This window comes from Harpia harpyja, chromosome 12 (genome assembly GCF_026419915.1).
Source record: "Harpia harpyja isolate bHarHar1 chromosome 12, bHarHar1 primary haplotype, whole genome shotgun sequence".
NCBI classification, from domain to species: Eukaryota; Metazoa; Chordata; class Aves; order Accipitriformes; family Accipitridae; genus Harpia; species Harpia harpyja.
The window spans coordinates 6,774,764-6,792,031 of record NC_068951.1 but is presented as its reverse complement, the minus strand read 5'-3'; the positions used below and the strand labels follow the sequence as shown (position 1 = coordinate 6,792,031).

Here is a 17,268-nt window from a genome sequence, read left to right as displayed (position 1 = left end):
ACTAGATGGTAGCGGGGCTACCCTCTGTAGGTAGATTGGGCCCCAGAACCAAAGAGATTCAGCAGGGCTGTGTGACAAGTGAGGAAAAAAAAAAATCTTACCCTCCCTCTCAAAAAATTAAGAAATGTGGTGAAACAGTTTCTACAACAAAGACAAGGTGTGGGGTTTTTTTGTAAAAAAAATTTATTGAGCGTAGTCTTGAAGAGGTTATATAATAGCGTATACAGCATTGTATAGTATATACACTCTAGCATATACAGTGGTATGGTGTATATGTACTACAGTGTATACAGCATTCCAGGCCTGGGGCAGTGTTTGATAACTGCATAATGTCAGAAACCAAAAAGTAGGAGACTGAGCTGATTGATTGTATGTGAGTGGCAACATGTTTGGTTATATTTTATTCAGGGCTGGCTTTAACTGTTGTTGCTACTGCGTCAGGGTAGAGGTGGACCGTGAAGGATTTCTAAGGCAAGTGGAGCGCAAAATGCACTGTTTCATGTCTAGAACTTGGAAGCTGGAGCTGTGGTTTGTAGTCAGCAGGTATTTGACGCATAGCTGTCCACCCTGTAGCCATTTGGGTTCTTTGTTAAATGAAGGTGCTTAGTATTAACCTCTGTGACGCAGTCTGAGACCAGTTAGCATTCCAAATGTGTCTCTTCTAGCTTTGGGTTAGAACTGAAGTGACGCAGCTTGCTTAGGAAGATGCTTCCATGCAAAGGAGCTGTCAGTCAGTAATGCTGGCAGTGCTGAACTAGCCATCTCTTCCTCTTTAAGGCAGTACTGAGAGGCATTTATATAAACATTGTGGAGCTTTATTGTGGGAACTGAAACTTCCAGTTATCGCTAAAAACAAGAGGAAAAGTAATTTTTTTCTGAAGGTGCTGCTCTGAGCCTGATGAGCTGTGGGGGGGAAGGGGCAGTGGTGACTCCCAGACAGGTATGAGGTGGGAGGGAAAGCTCATGTGCACATCCTGTGGCCAAGGACTACAGGTTGCATTTCCAGCCTAGAGCAGCATAGAGAAGTGGTAACCTCAGCAGCTTGTATGACTTAGATTTTGTTTGGCTGTGTGGATATGAAAAAGTTCCTATGGTATAAAAATATCACTGTAGAGCAAGAAATGGGACAGGTGACTTCAAAAAAAGGTAAGAAAGAGTCTTGATCCAGATCAGTGAAGAAGTTACATAATGGATTTCTCAGATTAATACCTTACAATCATAAACTAAAACCAACAAAAATTCCAAATCTAAAACACAAAAAGTTTCCACATCAACTCCATTTCTTGTAGTGCATCTCTCATACTCAGCTATAAAGTATTTACAGGGTTTTACTCATTTACACAATATGGCTTTAATATATTGTAACACAAAGCATCAAAACGTCTCAGAGTAAAATTCTTCATAAAACATTCTTTCTGAATATAAAGTTTGGCATTTCATTTATTTGGCTGGCGAAGCAGCAGAGTTGTTTTCTGATTGTGCTTTTTGATGATGACAAGCACAAATTTTGGTCATTTCCATCAGGGCTTAAACTCTTTAATAGAGTCGGAGCTACCTCTCCCTCAAAGCCCAGCTGAATGTGTCATGAGCCACAGTTTCACAGACATTGCATTGGACCCATGCATTTGCCACTAAGGTAAGGAAGAGAAGGCCTTTCTTTTGGAACGTTCATATTAAGACAAAGCAAGATGTATTTTGTGGTTTTTCTGAAAGTGCAGGTCTTTGGTAACAATAAACAAAATGAGCAAAGCGAGGAAGGAGCGGGGATTTTGCTGGGAATGATGTCCAGCCAATTCTATAGGGTACAATCAGACTGATGGAGGAAAAGGTCCTGTTGCGGTGGCACGTTTTATCATCGAGAATTCAAACGAGGAGCAACCTGCAGGAGAAGAAGGACAAGCTAGAAAGTGTGGTGAAAACAAAGATGCTGCAACAGTTTTAGCTCCTAAACATCTTTAAAGACGTCTTTAAAGCACACCAAAGACTGGCTTGTAGAATGCAGCTGTTATGCCACAGTATGTACAGCTGGCTCTGCTGTGAAGTCCTGAAGTTGCAGTCTCAGCAGGAAATAAAAGCGGATATTGGCAATTTGGTAAGCTGGAGGAGTCCATAGTGCTCTTACACCCCAGTGCCTGTGGTTATATAAAAGACTGCTCCCTAGGCTAGCAGTGCAAGACGACTTTGCTTTGCCAAGGAGGGAGGGGCAAAGCTGAAAAATGTTCTAGTGATGGTTTGAAAAGGCTAGGGAACAAAATTACAGGATGTGTTTCTTCATAGTCTAAGAAGTTATTTGGTTTGCTGTTACTGATAGCAAATAAAGCAGCCTAGCCCTCATTTCAGCATGCTTAGGCAAATTTAATCTCTTTTCCTGTGTACAGTCTATAGGCATTCCATAGAGCAAGGAAGTCTTTTGGCAGTGCTACGTGTGTGGCTTTTTATAAGATGGACTGTTCTGGTGAAGAGCGAGTGGAAATGTTGATCGTTCTGAGGCTAGTCAGCCTGCAGGAGGACAGCAGAGGAGCTCGCTCTTTCAGCTCTGATGCTGGAAGGGGAGTGAGTGCAGTCCGGGTATGTTCTGGATTTATTTTTTAACCTTTAATCTGACAATGCATAAATCAGTTGCATGACTATATCTGACCAGCAGGAAGACTACAAACAATCTGAGAATGGAGGAGGATTTTTTCTTTTTTCTTTGTGTGTTTCTAAATCTTTCTAAAATTTGATTTGCAACAGAGGATAGCATTAAAGACTGAATCCTGGGGAGTCAAAAAAAAAAAAGTGATTGATAGGACAATCTCTTGATAAGTTCGTGAAAGCCTGGCAGTCTCTCAGGACTGCAGGGTGAGAAGTACAATGCACAGCTCCAACTGGGGAAAAGGCTAGTAGACCAGGGCAGTGCATTCAGCAAGAAAGCCACGTGTCCGTCTGCTGCAAATATGGTTTAGTGCCAAAACCTGGGTTTGGATCCACTGTGTGAACTACTGTTTCTTACCAACCTCAGCCTGTACTCACCACTGTTAGATGGCCATTCTTGGCTTTGGCTATAAGCAGTTCTGATCCCGATATAAAGTCAATTATGCCTTCTTTGCCTTGCCCAACTGTAAATTTTATGCTGCAAAGAGGTAAGAACAGATTTGATGAGTATTTGTGACCTCTCCCTCCACTAGCTCAGATTTACCCTTTTCCTGTGTAAGAGGCTGCTTTATATTAATGCTTAGCTGCAGTAGATCTGCTTGTTTAAGGAAATGGAGCCTTAGTTAAGATGTATTGGGCACGTTCTGGTGGTGTATAGGTATGTTTCTGTAGCCCTTTAATGCTGAAGCAGAGCTTTCTTCAGAACCAACCCGAGAAAACCAAGGCAGCTCCTGAGAGGGGCTTGGCTTCACTCACCTGCCCTGGTTGATGTTGACGTTATTGACTTTGTCTGCCTGCATGGCTGTTTTTGTTAGTGTCTCAATCACATGGTCACTTTGAAGTACAACATCTCCCTGGGGGGAAAGATGGACAGTGATTTATGATCATGGCTTTACAGTGTCAGTATACCAAAATGATTATGCTGTAATTAACAGGGGCAGAACTATCTCCATGGGTTAGCATGGAAAAACACTTCTCCAAGCAGACCAGGCTCTGTGGAGATCTCTGGGGCCTCTCAACCCTCTCTGTGTTGTGGGTCACACTGTGGCAGTTACTTTATTTACAATGTATCAGAGCACCAGTCCTGTTGGTGAACAAGTCCGGTGAACCCCAGGTGTGAGCACAAGTAAATACAAGTAAAATGCTACTTAGAGCTGGCACAAAGTTAGTTACATACATGGCACTATGTATGCTCTCCCCCCCCCCAGCTGGATCTTCTGCTCGTTGTGCCTTTAAAACTTTTTCTAGAGGTGTTTGGAGAAACGATGGATGAGTCCCACTACCTTCTGTTTGTTATCCTCGCAGTGTACGTGCAGCACAAACAAGTTATCGCTCAGGCTGCTGACAGAGATGCCTGCAAAAGAGAATGGCCATTTGACACCCAACACAACACTGCTAGGATTCTTGCATGTGTTTTAGAACCTCTCCCAGGAATGCAGCCACTTCTGTTCCCACTCCAAGAAACCCGACAGCTGAGAAGCTGCACAGCAGCACTGTGCTAACACGTCAGCAGAGAGGCTGAAGAGCCTGCAAGGTGACAGACAATCAGCTTGAACTGTGCTCTTTAAGATGGAAAAGAAACTTTCAGATGCCTCTGTCCATCAGAAGTAGGAAGAATGCCTGTTTACAAACTGTCACGGACTTGACAAAGAGCTGCTTTGGCCAGTGAGGGGACCTGTGACCAAAATTTTACTTTTCAGCACCCCCTGGACAGATGCTTCATTCTAGCTCAGTAAGGTGGATGAGTGGTGTAATTACTGGGGTACTACAAAGGAGAGGGACAATTGGAACAATGTGGTCACTGTTGTCTTCCCCCCACTGCCAACACCGGGTAAGAAAGGGCAAGAGCTGCTCTAGGAGCTTGGCTCCAGAAAGCTGTCATTGCTGCAAATTCCTGGCTTGCTCTGTGGCTAGGCTTGGGGACAGGCTGAACCCACACCCGCTCGCTGGCGTATTGGTCCTTGCAGATCCAGTCCTGAGCTGCTGCAGGTTCTCGTTATGCTGCACTGTGACCAACTTGGGCTCTGAGTTTGGCATTTCTACTCATCCAGCCAGCAGTGCCTTCTGACCACACAGTAAGCAAGAGGCTTAATCTCTGCCATGAGTTGCTCCTGTTTGCCAAATGAAAAAAAATCCTCTCCCTGGGGTAGATGGGTAGGGATTAGTTAAGGAGCACTGTGCTCCTTAGAGTCTGTTTCTTCATACTTTATTTTTGGACTTTAATATCTTGACACTAGATACAAACTGGATTACCCATTTAAATCGAGCTAGCCCAACCCTAGCAGAGATGAACATACATCTCTGCCATAATAGTGTCTTATGGGAATCACAGAACCCCAAATTAGTGTTGCCCGTGGAAACCACTTCAAATGGTGACAGTTACAAATGGAGTAGATGATAGATAGATAGTTGCATCAGGCTAACATTGAAATGATTAGCACCAAAATTGGCTGTAAAGAGGAATTGTAGCTGAGCTGGGAGCTGGAGCTGAGGCTGTGAAATGAGAGGTTTTGGACAAAGCCAAGTAATGACTACAATGCACCAGACAGAATCAGCAGTTTTCTCCTTTGGACCATGTTCCCCCCTCTAGAAGTATCAAGTCCGTGTCAAATATTTAGAGGGCTGAAAGCTGTAGCAGTGTCCCAAGCAGCTGCTGTGTAATGATGGTGCAACTCCCCTGTGGTAGGGACATGCAATTGGGAAATGACTTAGGAGGGGGCTTGGGGGAGATGAATTGAGTAATTTTTGTGACATTTTATGGAGTTTAATTTTAGAAAAACTCAGTTTCAAGATACTACCGATTTTAAAATGCTTGTCAGTATCAGATAATTCCATTCTCATCCAGGACAAAGACAAGTTGGTTATTTTATTATTACTTATATAACTGTAGCCAAGGTGAAGTCTGACTTCAGTGAAGTGAGCCAAACCTGATTTATGTTACCATTCCTACCTGTGAGATTAGCATAGTCGATGCGTTGTTTGATTTTGGATTCTTCAACTATGACGACTGCACTTTGGGTAAGAAGCAGCTGCCGTGCTCTTGCTTTGTATCCTTTCCGGTCATACTTGATCACAGGAACTGCATACTGAAATAAGTGTTAACAGTGCTAAAAATGCAATTTGTTTAGTTGTCAGCTACCGTCCCTCTAGCCTAGAGAGCTTGCAGGAGGTACTGATAATTCTTTTGAGTCCTATTCTCAGTTCTGTCATAGATTTCCTTGTTGACCTGGAGGAGTTCTGAACAATAACTTCATGACTACAGCTGTCTGACTGTGGGCTTGAAAAAGCCAGGTTTAGTTTCAGTCGGTGTAGGTTTCTCCTTTCCTCTCCAGCCATGCCAGCTGCAACCCTTTCAATTCTTAACTGACATCATTAAACTTGCCCAAATCTCTAAATCCTGTTTCTGAGCCATCACATCTTCCCATAGACTGTCTTCTAAGGTATTACAAGCTTAATGTAAAATTCTTGCTGTATTTTCTTCAGAAATCTAATCTGCTGATACTCTGCTGAGTAACTCTAGAAGCTTGACAATAGTGTTAGGACACATATCTCACCTTAATTGGTTCATTTTCTAAAGCCTGAAGGACTTTAGCATTTATCTCTTCATTACCTATATTAAAACCAAAGAGCTAGTGTCAGAAAGACATTTTTAGCAAGAAAAGAATAGATTAATGCCCCCCTTTCTTCTTCCTGTTAAACTTCACAACACCTACTCACCAAGTCGAGTGTTGATGAAGAGTCTAGGAACGCTCTGAGGGTAATTGTCTTTTTTACCCTTAAAAATTTCACTGGCAATTACTTTTTGTTCCAACTGCAAGGACAAAAGATGTATTCTTGTTTAGTATAAAATTTCTCCTTAATAAAAAGATTAAATTTATCTTAAAAGAGATCTTCCCTTTTTGTTTTTTTTTAGCAGTCATCATTCAGTTCTGACCTCCTGAATCATACTAGTCACAAAATTATACAAGATATTCCATACATCCCTCCCTTACCTTTTCAACAGCTCTCCTATCCTTAGGGCAGAAAAAAACCCCAACTTTCCTTTTCTCTTTCCTCGCAAAAATATGTATTGTATTTCCTGTTTGAATTTATCAGGACATGGCATCTTGTCTCTGGATTTTGATAATACCCATGTTTAAAAAGTCTCAGCATTCTCCCACTGTAGTTTCTCTTAACCTCTTCCTCCTTAAGCTAAACAGTTTGTTCTCCTGCTCTACCCTATATGGCTTTTTTCATGTTTCCGTTCATTTCCTCCCCACCACTGAAGCCTTTCAGCTACTCAACATCTTTACTTAAAGTACTGACAAAAAAGTTATATCCTTATTAGCAACTGTGTAACACACTCACTACAGCTCTCCCCTCTACTCGGTATTCTCTATCTTATCCTCTGACAAACAGTACAATTCAATTAGCTACTGTACTGCCCTGGCAGTTCCTGTTTGGATGATTAGTCACCGCAAACCTTTGGTCCCTTTCACAGTGGCAGTATTCCAGGATAGAGCCACCCCACACAGTAAATATGACCTGTGCTCTTAGCTCCTAACTTGCGCTCCTTTAGAGTAAGAACAGAACCAGTGAAAGAGTCAAAACAGGAAAGCAAGCCCCTTTGCTTTATTTAGGGCAAATGCATGTTACGGGTGCTATTACCTGAGATGATTTACAGGTAAAAATGGGGATAGAAGATACTCACTGTTAGTGAGTCTGGTTTGCTGGAGAAAAGAAAGTGTTCTGCTGAGTTTCCACCTCCAGCTCAGTAAAGGCTGGTATTAATCCTGTGTCCTTAATCACAGGCTCAGCCACTAACTAATCTACAGCATTTTATTACATGTGCTTAACAGTTTGCAGGCCTTCATAAGCAGTATGATATACTATGCAATAAAAGAAAACTTAATTTAATGGCAACTATTACTATCATCTCCTAACTCTTACTTCTAAATTGTTTAATGTATACATTTCTTATTATGTCTCCTTACTGGCCCTTTTTTTTAAATATTAAAAAAAAAAATTCCCTCCCCCCACCTTTCCATGACTAAGATGAATCAAATCTCAGTATCATTTTTATTCTTTTTAGTCAGAACAGCAGCTGTAACTGTTCATGTAACTTCTCTGTTTGGAAAATGGTTGGGTTTGTGTCTGCAGAATTCTTGCACTCTACTTTGTATGGTACAACCAGAATAATGCAGCTTCTTACATTTTTATCTTCCATGGGAAGAATAACAGGGCCTTTCAGATAAGGAATTATACAGGGGCATGGATACACAATACTGTTTAAATAGTATGTATTGAAATATGTATATAATGGTTTTTCTTTTATTTTATGCACATTCTGATCTTTTAGGTTTTTGTCTCTAACGTAAAAAAATAAATAATCACAATGTTCTTGTGAAACTGTTAACCAACCAGTGAAGAATGCAGTGATTCAAGGGTTCCTGTCCACCTCACCACCACTTCTGTGACTCCCTCTGTAGTAGTGTCCTCCCCTCCTTCACTTCTGACAGTAAATAATGCTGAGAACCCCCTCCTGTTCTTGGAAACATCAGCATAGTTTGTGGGATGACATAAAGCTGTCTCGTACCTGCTGCTTCCACTCTGGGCTGATTCTCTTGCAGTAGGTCCAGACCATGTTCTGCATACAGAGCTGTCGCAGGAGCTGGGATGCCTGAGAAGAAATCACACAGTAAATGAAAGTAGCTCAAAATTACTGCCAAACCTATTCAAACAGGGAAGACAGATGAGAAGCAACTGCAGAAAATGCATTGCTGAATTAAAATACTGTTTCATTACTCAGAATCACTTTTAAAATTAAATAATAGGAAGTTTATTTTCCACCTTTCTAAGAGTTTGCCCTGCAACATTCTCCAGCTGCTTTAGAACGGAGAATGAATACCAGGAGCACTCCACTTTACACAGCTCTGCCCTTCCTCACTTCCAGCTGTACCTGCAATCCAAACAAACAAGGACCCTTGGATAAGATAACTGGGACTTTCTGCAATGTTTTGTTTTAATCAGATAAAAACCCAATTCTGCCAGATGCAGAATAATAATGGCAATAGAGGAAGTTTAATATGTTCTTCACAGGCAACCACACTGTCATTGCAGCCAATTTAACTGTCCAGGGGGAACTTAATTTGTTCAGAGAAAAAGGGAAGAGAACTTCAGCAACAGATGAGAAAAACCATTAGAAAATGGTGTTGCAGCAGCACCACGCTCTCAAGACCTTTCTATACTTATAGCTCTAGTAATTTTACAGATATGCTAATTACACCCACATGATGATGTTTGGATTAATTCTACTAGTAGAGATGCTAATGCAACGTGGAACCTGGTTCGTTCTTCTCTGATAGCAGGAGGGTCCCCTCAGGCCGTTGGTGGCCCATGGTCTTCAATACTGCCATTAGTCTCCTCCATCCTGCGTGTCATTCACCTGACCCTGGTGCAGTTGTGCCTACCTCACAGAGTGATGGAGGAGGAGTTGGCCATGATTTGTCCAAAACATTTTTTGGTAAATTACGCTTGAGGTTCATCAGGAAGGAGAAGCGGATGTAATCGAGGAAATACTCATTCTCCGGGCAGCGAGGATGGTTCCGGTAAATAAAACCTTTAATGAACCTGAGGAAGAAGAAAATTTTATTAGAAAATTAGAAAAGTGATCAAAATTAGTGATATTTAGAGGTCTCTTCCAATCCAACCATTTTCTGGGCTTAATTTAATAGTTGCAATTTATTAAAAAAACCCTCTGATACTGTAATGACAAGAAAGTTTATTCTTATCATCCTATTGTTAAGAAATAAGTATCCATTTGAGGGCTTAGGTTATTCTTTACGCACCTTCTGATAGTCTCTACTGCCCACTTCTTCTTGGCAGCTTTTCGGCGTCCCAAGGTTCCCCGCCACCAGGACTGGATAGCTATCGCTAAAAATAATACGAAGATTTTGCACTAAGTGAGCTCCTTCATACCAATACCGACTCCATACAAAACTGGCAACAGAGTGCTCTGGAAATAAAGAGCCTTCAATGTGGCATATGGGAAAGAATATAATTTAGTTCTTAACAATATGATACAATGGATAAGTGTCAATAAAAAGCACCAGCAGATGGGGGCTGCTGTGTGAACATGAGTTAAGTCTGCTTCTCTGGCTCAGATTCTCACAGACTAAAGGTGGAAGGACTGGGTACCACACCAACATCTTCCATTCTACTTCCAGCAAGGCTTTGGGAATGTTCCTTCCTGCACATCAAATTCAAGTCATCTCTGACAACAATGGCCACTTCAAACCACACAGTTACCCAGCGCTGCAGTTTCCTCTCTCTCGTACCTGAGTGTTTCATGTGCAGGAATTTCTTTCGACGGTAGAAACCTCTCCATGTGGCCTGCATTTTTGTTGCTGAAATTGCAAGAAAAACAGCAATTTGAAATTGTGACCAAGCAGATTTTGGTAGAAAAAGGGACGACTCTTTAAACAAAAATCACCCCCACTCTAAACAAACAGAAAAAAAAAAAAAACCAAACCAACCCAAACAGAAAACAGACAGCTAAATGTCCATGAAGCTACTACAGTGTGTGTGACTCACCCAGACTCTGCTTCCTCACTTCCAGAGCATCTTCCGTTGCAAACAAGGTCTTGGGAAAGCGGATAAAAATCTTTGTTCTAGAAATAGAAATGCAGAATTACGTTTAACATGCCAGAGAAGTTTGCTTCCTGCCTTTAGCATCCCCTTTGGGATCTCTAATCTTTTCCTCACCCATTAGATAGAGAAGCCTTATTTAAAAGCAATGACACGGATGTCTAATGATTCACAATCTCAAATTAAGAAAACAGAGGAACTAACCGTCCCATTTTGTATTCTTCCTGTTTGTAGCCAAGATGCTTCACCAGCACAGCCACCCCATCGTGGGGCCGTCCGTCCCATGTAGGCCATGTTTCTGGACAAAGTGATTTGTACCTGTAAATTGACAGCAGAAGAAATCTTGGGGAGAGAAGTCCAATCCATACAGGGCAATGGGAAGGGAGAGAAGCCATGCTTCGTGCTCCCTCAAGAAAATAAGTCTGTCAGGTATAAGGGCTGCCTCTTTGCTGTTCAGAACAGCTCCTCAGCCTCAAACATCTGTGGGACCAAAACCAGGGGGAGGGAGCGGCAGGGAGAGAGAAGTCCAAGGTAATCCTACCTCTGCAGGAAAACTTCATATTTTCTTCGATATGCAAACCCAGCTCTGCGCACTCTGAGGTTCTCCATCAACCCTAGGTATTTCACTTGATGTCGGATTAGAACTTCATCGAATCGGTCTTGAGAGAACATGAAAAGAGAGAAGCATCATGAATGTGCTGCTGTCCCTTCATCTGGAGAAGGAGAATGCTCAGTTCTTGGTTATATCCTACACAGTCATCTTTAACCTCTAACCCGTCCTCATGGTGCAAGTCCCACACAACTTACTTCATGTCTCCTGTCTTCCCCCCCGCTGCCACCTTTTAATATACATTTATATTTACTTCCAAAAAGAAGTTCTCCTTTAGGCTGTTCTATACATACAGGAGGAAGAAATGAGTATAAAGGTCATTAAAAGGAAGTTACATAGGTTAGTAATTCTTCACTTTAAACATGACCCTACTCCACCCAAGACCAGTGCTCCCATTCTGACTGCTGGTACTGCCGCCACCTCCCTACAAGCAGCTCTGGCACAGACCCAAAATGAAAAAATCTTGCAGGACTTCTTCATTTGAGCTCCTTTCTGTGCCTCACTGACTGAAATGTAGTGGTCTATATATAACTGTCGTATAAAAAAAAGAGGAAGAGTCACCAGGGTCATACCAGCCTGTTTGGCATCGTTAGGTTTAATGCAACGAATGTAGGAGGGTTCTTTGGACATCAGAATTTCCATCAGTTTGGAGAGGCTGTTTTTAAACTGAGTTGCTGCCTAGGAGAAAAGAAAGAAAACTACGTATGAAGCGATGACTTATATATCTGGTACTTGTGACTGCAGAACAAACCTCAGTCTCCCGGCTTTAAATGTAAGAGGCTTGCATTCAGATTACCATGTTAGACACAACATGTCTTTTAAAAAGAGGAAGTAGTCACACTTCCATCCAGCTCTTGTGTTCTTACCGTTTCAGGTCTCTTTTTGTCTGTCAGCTCCGTCCTGTCAAAACACTGATTTATGATAGGATTCTCAGAGTTACACATGGTCTGCAGAGAGAGACATTTTCAGAGATAGAGTATTCTTCAGAGAACTATTAAAGAAACATGGGACAAAACTGTTTGTTTGAGGTTTTTTGTTTTGTTTTGCTTTTTAATAATAAAATGAACTTTGGGCACCTCAATTTATCTTTTCATAGTGCAGCCCCATGGACAAACATTCTCCAAGTGGAATTTAGAAGAATCTTTTCCCTCAGATGCCACCCCATTCTAAACCCAACTCCTTGTTCTGCTGAGTATTGGAAACGTCCTCTATCCACACTCACCTCCTTCAGGTTCCGAAAGAGAAGGTCATTGTTTTTATCTAGAAAACCTGGAAGAAAAAGAAACCGCTCAGGCTGCCACCGCTGTTCCACAGGAACTTCACAACAAGGCAGGAGTTTGAGATGGGAAATTAATCCGGTTAATCAAACGATGTGTGGATGTATTCTATGCCCAGACTTTTCTTTATAGTGAAGCTGTTTTAATTCAAAGGGCAGAGGACGGGAGGAGGAGAAAAGAGAGAGAGCAGAGAGGACGCGCACACTTACCTGCAACACTGTAGGTGACCTCTCCAGCATAGTGCAAAAGCCGAAACTCCTCCCGCCCCAGTGACTTGCGAGTCTTCTGGTCAGCGAGCTTGTGCCTGGTGAGAAAGCGAAGCAGCTTCATGAGAAACAAACATTTGTTTCACGGGGAGGATTCACTTCAAAAAGCCCTATGGCATTTGATCCCAGAGTGGGACTATGTGAACAGAGAAGGGGGGGGCAGGGAATAAATCTGACTTGCTGATTTTCAAGACCAAAAGTAAATAGAGAGGTATCAACCAGCAAATCATAAAAGTGCCATAAAATGTATTTATGTTTATTTCAAATGGATGAACTTTCAGCTTCCTGGCAAGGTTGCAGAGTGGTTCTGCGTGCACATGAAATTAGAGTAGAGGCAGCAGGCAAGAGGGCAGTGAAGATGCTGGCAGCATGCTGGCATACCCATGAGATGCCATACAGATCCTGATCTGAGCATAAGCAGAACACCCAGTAAGAATAAAAAGACATTTGGAGCTCCAAAACTGAAGTAAACAATCTGAAAGGTGAAACATGGGATTCACGCCCATTGAACTGGAGTGGCAGCAATATGGATAGGTTACCAAAGTCAGAGAAGGATATCAATATCGTCTGGGAAGGAGATGGGCACAAAGGTGAGTTAGTGCAATATAAATCTCTCAATTTCAAAAGCACTAACACTTCTTCAATCATTCTAATGCATATACACCTCTGAACACTATCTTTACCAGTAAAATTCTGCTCCATGTTCTAGTTATGCCTAGGCCTGACTTGGGTCATGAACGCTGGGGAATGATCTGGCCTAATATTCCAAACCAGAGAGTTTGTCACACCCAAAGTATTGGACCAGATCTTGGAAAAGCCAAGAAGCTGCAAGCCTGCTAATTCCTTGGACATATTAGCAGTAGGATGCCAGAAAGAGATCAGTGAAGGGGCAAGTCAGTAACAAAAGTTTTGTTGCTCCTATTGTATTCTGAAGCATAGTCTTGAGAAAAGCAAGGCCGTTAGTGTTGACAACTTATTCTATATTACCTTAACTCACAATCTAATCTCTTTGCAAAAGAAAACAAGATCATCTTTTATGTGGGACTCAGTATACCTAGGATGCTACTGCTATACACACAATGAGTTATAATGTTATCTAGGAATAATTGAAGCTCTAGGCTCTATCACACACTTGGATCCTACCAGCGTAACTGCCCTCAGCTATGCGAACACTCACGTGAGAAAATGAGGGTGGTTCTTCACAGTTTCCTCCAGTTTCTCCAAAAATGTTGTATCTGTGGCATCCCCAGGTCTCAGACACTCTTCATCCTACAAACACACGCATTCTAGTACTGATTTCTTACTGCGCTTGTCAGCACGCAGGCTAGCTCTAATTCTGTCTCACTGAAACACTGCCCCAGTTTGACCCTTTGGCCTTTTAACAGGTAAGACAGCTCTTAGTTCAACAAATGAAGAATTGTTGAGCCGAAAAGGAAAACACTTTCCTCCTTCCAGAGTGCCTGGATTGGAAGCTTCTTTCCCAAGAGCAGAGGGAGATGATACAATATGACTTTTCATGGTGTCACTGTTGAGTGTGTCGTAGCTCCTCCCACCTGCCCAACTAATCTTAATATAAGCTTAGACCTTTTTCTTCCCCTTGTTTTCCACTACGCTGTTCCAAATTTTTAATTTAAAAAGGTGTCAACTCACCAGAATAGAAATGATGCCTTTGAATTTCTCTTCCACCAAATCACAAATTATTTTGTTATTGAAATACTGAACCGGTTCCCACTACAAAGACAAGAAATCACGCTTGGGTCAAAACAATTCTAGACTGGAAAAAAACATGAAAATTTCAGAACATTTCAGGCAGCATTGTACTTAAATAATCTTTCTGTCAAACTTGAAACAAAGCTTTTTCACTCATCAAATTTGTTTTCCTAAAAAGCATTTTTTTTTCTATCAAAGACTGGAATGGCATTACTCACTTCTAACTGTATCGGACAGAGTTACCAAAGCATTTCGAAAAGAAAGGAAAAAGGAAAGTTCTTTGATTCATTTACTTTGCAGACCGTTATGAGCAGCTCCTTTTCTAATCTGTCCCCTGGCCTGCAGGAGGTGCTACAAAGGAGATAGTGGAAGTGATGATATTGGCTCTTACCGCTATGCCTTCTGACTCGTATTCCTCTTGCTCTGACTTTAATGTGAGCTCTATGAAGAGCTGCTGCAATTTTTCATTACAATAATTAATACAAAATTGCTCAAAGCTGCAAACAAAAATCAGAAAAATAATCACTAACACTGTACCACAAGTAAAAGAAGCTATAATTAGTGGGCAGCAGCATGAATACCTCTGTGTAAATCAAGAGAAATAGATTTTGTGAAATATTTATTTACTGAATGTATAGATTTATTAAGTTTATTATTTAGTGGATCTCATTAAAGAGTTCCAGAAGGAAGGAAAAACGGACGTGAAGGGTGCAACACAGAGAAACACAAAAACCTTTAAGAAGGGCCCAATAATCCTGCCAATTTGAGAGTCTCAGTTCATTGCTATCTGCCAGATTCAGGTTCCACATTCCAACATAGTTGGAGATTTATAGCTGTGTTTTCCCATTCGCACCACCATGGAAAGATGCCACAACAGCCACCACTGTGCCAGAGAGCTGGACAAAGGCATAGTTCAATATATCGCATGAATATGCCCCCAAAAGACAACAGTCTCTTTAAAAACACCAGGAACATTAACAGCTGTAAATGCTAAAGATTAGCTGGATGTCCCAAGTGTTAGAAGCCCTGGGATTATCAGTTATTCAACTGATTTCCTGAAGTTGAAACGTCATCTCTCTCTCTTACTAAGAGATCAGAGATGGAATAATATCTTATTTCACAACGAAGAGAAAACACTATAATGAATGAGGTCATGCAGAGTTTACTCAAAAGACACTGACTGAAACAAACCTGTTGTGCTGGAAAACCTCAAAGCCATAGATATCAAGCAACCCTAGAACTGTTGTACTTCTCCAGCCCGGAAACTCTCCTTCCTGCAATAGGGCAAAAAATAAATGTCGATATGTACGCAAAGCTACAATCCGTCACTGGATCTTACCCATTTAGTTACAGCATTTACTCCTTACCCTCTTCTTAATGGAAAACAGATTAATTTAGAAATCATTGTACAGCATGGAGCTTACCATTTCTCTGCTTTGCAGCTAAAAGATTCAAAACTTCCTTTCATGCTTGGTTGGACATCAACAAACAAAAGGTTCATTTACCTTGTAAGCAAGAGACTTGTTAACCTTGTTCACCAGCCAGGAGAAAGTGCGTCCGTATATTGCCTTAGCAAGTGCATCCCTTGCGTAGGCTGCCTGCTCCAGGTTCAGAGGACTGATTAGCTGCATGCAGAAGGAGAAAACAGCCGTTCAACAGCCATTCCACTGAGGGATTAAGTTTCCCTAGTTCATTGTTAATAAACACCCACTCAACGGCATCCTGTCTGGGTTCAGCTCACATCACTGTCTCCCAGCAGTACAGGCTGCAAGTCACCATTAGGCTGTGGGACTCCTGCACTGACAACCTCCTCTGACAAGTGAGAAGTGAACTCTTTAGTCCTGGTAAAAGAGCTGACAGTGTATCGCTAGCTTGATTTAATTCTGTGTGCCTCCCCAGTGGGGATCCCGCTTCATGTTCTTACCTCTTCCCCTTTTGCTATGATCTTCTTGTGGATCAGTGCATCTCGAAGAACAGAGCCTTCAACTGCTAGAAGCTGCAAAGCAGTAGAATATTAAATTATGAAGCAGTACATTCAATTTATCGGTAATAGTTTTAAGAGATCAGAAAGGCTAGTCCTCAAAAGCACAGTCCAGTGAAACAACCCTTTATTTTCCCATTTGTATTGCAAGACTTCTTGCGACATCAATCCTTCCCTTTCCTCCCACACACCACCTCCTTTCTGGCAGTGATATGACCTAACAAATAAATGGGCTTGATTGTTCTGGCACAAAGAACTGACTCAGCAAAGCCACCAGGGTTCTTTCTTTAAAACTCTTCTCCGGAGTAGGTCTATTCCTACCCCACTGCCTGAAGGTGAAAACCTCAAGTCTGTGGTGGATCAAGTGATAAATAGAGAAGTTGTCAATTAAAGGGTTTTGATGTTAATATTTGCATTTTATTGAAGTCAAATAAAAGTAAGTTTATTAAAACTTCTAAATCATATTCTAAAATGATATGATGGTACCAAGTTCAAAATAAGAAAAAACCTCTCTAATTCATAGTTAATGTAATACATCTCTAACTGGTGATACTCACCCTAGCCAGGTATTTAATCTGATTCTCTGTAGTGACTTGAGCATTTCCTTGCTCATCAGCAGCAAATTGCACGTTCCCCAGATGCAGAACGCTAGCCACAATGCTCAGCAAATCCTAGGATGGAAGCAACAGGCAGAAACCAGGATGATGAAATGAACACACAGTGAGAAAAGGCAGTGAGATTTTTGTGTTAATTAACATTTTATGAGAACGTTTTGGGTTTGGGGTTTTTTTTTTTTTTTCAGGATTTTTGCAGAGAATACATTCACTCTGAATGCTGCCTTTGGTCAGAAATAACAAATCAAAGCAGAAGAATTCCTTAAGACTAGGAAAATCAGCTGTGCTGTTAAACATGTCTTACCTCCACCTCGTTGTCATTGAATCCTATAACGGACAGGGCTCTTCGCACAATCTTCCAATCATTTTTATCATTTATGGAACTGACCCTTGCACAGTGACCCTAAAAAGACACAGTTTGATATAAATAAGTAAATAATTGTCAAAGATATATTACTCATGCTCAATACACTTCTGCCATATGTTTCTTTTTATAGCAGTCATCTCACTATGTTGACTGTTTATAGCAGTCAACTCATCATGTTATTTT

General features: G+C 41.4%; 1 protein-coding gene across 5 annotated transcripts in view; it reads right to left on the bottom strand.

The window, feature by feature from the left end:
- Window positions 1-177: 177 nt before the first annotated feature.
- MYO1C (myosin IC) overlaps window positions 178-17,268 on the bottom strand; it is a 58,470-nt gene continuing 41,379 nt past the window's right edge. For all 5 annotated transcript variants that reach the window (XM_052803766.1, XM_052803765.1, XM_052803769.1 and 2 more), the window contains 26 exons: window positions 17,023-17,121; window positions 16,662-16,775; window positions 16,048-16,119; window positions 15,629-15,748; window positions 15,315-15,397; window positions 14,515-14,620; window positions 14,064-14,144; window positions 13,591-13,682; window positions 12,357-12,451; window positions 12,093-12,139; window positions 11,737-11,817; window positions 11,443-11,548; window positions 10,802-10,919; window positions 10,465-10,578; window positions 10,207-10,283; window positions 9,951-10,019; window positions 9,462-9,546; window positions 9,084-9,243; window positions 8,210-8,293; window positions 6,352-6,445; window positions 6,189-6,244; window positions 5,585-5,720; window positions 3,918-3,988; window positions 3,391-3,488; window positions 3,013-3,112; window positions 178-1,879 (listed from right to left, as the gene is read on the bottom strand). In XM_052803766.1, coding sequence (XP_052659726.1) covers window positions 1,853-1,879; window positions 3,013-3,112; window positions 3,391-3,488; window positions 3,918-3,988; window positions 5,585-5,720; window positions 6,189-6,244; window positions 6,352-6,445; window positions 8,210-8,293; window positions 9,084-9,243; window positions 9,462-9,546; window positions 9,951-10,019; window positions 10,207-10,283; window positions 10,465-10,578; window positions 10,802-10,919; window positions 11,443-11,548; window positions 11,737-11,817; window positions 12,093-12,139; window positions 12,357-12,451; window positions 13,591-13,682; window positions 14,064-14,144; window positions 14,515-14,620; window positions 15,315-15,397; window positions 15,629-15,748; window positions 16,048-16,119; window positions 16,662-16,775; window positions 17,023-17,121 — 2,385 coding nt within the window. In that variant the 3' untranslated portion in view covers window positions 178-1,852. The remainder of the gene's footprint in view (window positions 1,880-3,012; window positions 3,113-3,390; window positions 3,489-3,917; window positions 3,989-5,584; window positions 5,721-6,188; window positions 6,245-6,351; window positions 6,446-8,209; window positions 8,294-9,083; window positions 9,244-9,461; window positions 9,547-9,950; window positions 10,020-10,206; window positions 10,284-10,464; window positions 10,579-10,801; window positions 10,920-11,442; window positions 11,549-11,736; window positions 11,818-12,092; window positions 12,140-12,356; window positions 12,452-13,590; window positions 13,683-14,063; window positions 14,145-14,514; window positions 14,621-15,314; window positions 15,398-15,628; window positions 15,749-16,047; window positions 16,120-16,661; window positions 16,776-17,022; window positions 17,122-17,268) is intronic.